At 54.4% G+C, this 2,131-nt stretch overlaps 1 protein-coding gene across 1 annotated transcript in view; it reads left to right on the top strand.

The window, feature by feature from the left end:
- Positions 1–2,131, top strand: part of KCNJ3 (potassium inwardly-rectifying channel, subfamily J, member 3) — a 61,362-nt gene that overhangs the window by 7,971 nt on the left and 51,260 nt on the right. The window contains exon 4 of the mRNA XM_009334041.1: positions 2–547. Within this exon, the coding sequence (XP_009332316.1) occupies positions 2–547 (546 nt within the window). The remainder of the gene's footprint in view (position 1; positions 548–2,131) is intronic.

Below are 2,131 nucleotides of genomic sequence, written 5' to 3'. Positions count from 1 at the left end.
GTGCAACGTGCAGCACGGGAACCTGGGCGGCGAGACCAGCCGGTACCTCTCGGACCTCTTCACCACCCTGGTGGACCTCAAGTGGCGCTGGAACCTCTTCATCTTCATCCTCACCTACACCGTGGCCTGGCTCTTCATGGCCTCCATGTGGTGGGTGATCGCCTACATGCGGGGCGACCTGAACAAGGCGCACGACGACAGCTACACCCCCTGCGTGGCCAACGTCTACAACTTCCCCTCTGCCTTCCTCTTCTTTATAGAGACTGAGGCCACCATCGGCTACGGGTACCGCTACATCACGGACAAATGCCCCGAGGGCATCATCCTCTTCCTCTTCCAGTCCATCCTGGGCTCCATCGTGGACGCCTTCCTCATCGGCTGCATGTTCATCAAGATGTCTCAGCCCAAGAAGAGGGCCGAGACCCTGATGTTCAGCGAGCACGCCGCCATCTCCATGCGGGACGGCAAGCTCACCCTCATGTTCAGAGTGGGCAACCTCCGCAACAGCCACATGGTCTCCGCGCAGATCCGCTGCAAGCTGCTCAAAGTAAGTGCGGTCGTCCCACCCTTGAGTCCTGCCACGCTTGCCCCGCTGCCTCTGCCGGTCCCCCGGGGACGTCCCGCCGTCCCTCTCCGCGTCCCCACCTCTGCCCTGCCCCGGAGCTGCCGGCCTCTCCGAGCACCCTTTTGGCAGGGGAGCTTTGCCGTCCCTCGCTCCTGCCCCGGGCTCCTTCTGTGTCCCTGCGATGCTCTTCAGGCTCCGCCGTCAGGCACCAGATTTACTCTCAACCGTCTGATTTACCGGCAGCCTTGTTGGATAATATTTATATTTAGCACTGGGTTTACGTGCATATTTATATATTTCTATAAAATGCTAGATTTTTCTGACAAGTAAATACTTTGTAGCTTGAATCCCTTGGTGTGCATTTTAAAATAAAGCCGTTTGCCATTCTGGCATATTTCTCTGCTGTCAGGCAGTGGTGAGTCCAGTCAGGCAGAACTTTATTTATATGGTGCATGAACTTCAAGGAAAGCAGAATGCCAGGGTTAGACATTTAAAAATCGTGCTAATGGCCCCGTATGTCTAAGGAAAATCGAGTGTTTATTTGAGACTTGCTACATCGGCCGGATATACATAGGGGAGATGAAATAAGCATGGAGTGGGTGGAAGGGGACGGCTCGGGTGATGTTTGACGCATGCAGGGCATCCCGCATGTTTCCGCAGCTGGCAGAGGATGTGGGTGCCCTGCCCTCGGGGTGGGTGCTCTGCAGGAGCAGGCGGGGTCCCCTTGCCCGGGGCGGGGGGGGACAGACCCCACTTGGAGGGCTGCCCTCCTTTCTTCCCTGCTCCTCTGGCTGCCCCCTGCGGAGGGATGCTCATCCCCCCGTCTGCTGCACCCGGATCCGGCGAAGCACAAGTGCGTTTTGCTCAGAGGCTTCTGAAGTTGTCGTGTTTTGGCTCAAATACGTGTTTCCGACGGGGGTTTTGCAGGCAGGATCGTCGCTGCATTCGGTGAGGGCTGCAGGACCCCCACTGCGTCCTAAACCACGGGGGAGTCTGTGGCCAAAAGGAGGGGTAGTGCTCGCACTCAACAAGCTGGGGGGAAGAGGAATTTAAACAATCTCCATAATTTCATTTGTCTCCTTCCTGCCGTGCCCGGATGATTGCTGTAGCTGGGGACCGACGTCGGTGAAGATGCTCTCGCTGAAGCTGACTTGGGAGGCATCTATCCCTGTCCTTTTCTTTTTGAGTAATCAGCTGGAATCTCAGTTACGCTTTCCCCCGATATGAGCTATCCCTGATTGTTTCCTCGTGTCAGAAGTTTAGATGGGTGAATTGAATGATGTGCAATTAGCCTGGTAAGTAATCATTCGGTCTTTAGAGGGCACCACGCTGACCACTCCAACTGCCTTGTGCGACGAGGCCGTCCTGACTAGGGAGAGATCAGACCGTCACATTTAACGTAGCTCTTTAATAGCTTTAAAGAATCAAAATGAGTCATTTCCATTACAAATTTTGAAAATAGCCCTTTTTGTTTCCAGAGGTGCCGCGGGGGGAGTTTTGAAAGTTGGACCTTAAAACTTAGTGTGACTTCGAAAAATTTCCTGAACTTTAAATATTGGAAGAGCG

The sequence above is a fragment of the Pygoscelis adeliae genome, unplaced genomic scaffold (assembly GCF_000699105.1).
Source record: "Pygoscelis adeliae isolate BGI_AS28 unplaced genomic scaffold, ASM69910v1 Scaffold131, whole genome shotgun sequence".
NCBI lineage: Eukaryota > Metazoa > Chordata > Aves > Sphenisciformes > Spheniscidae > Pygoscelis > Pygoscelis adeliae.
The sequence above is the reverse complement of the archived record's forward strand: the minus strand, read 5'-3'. Positions and strand labels throughout refer to the sequence as shown.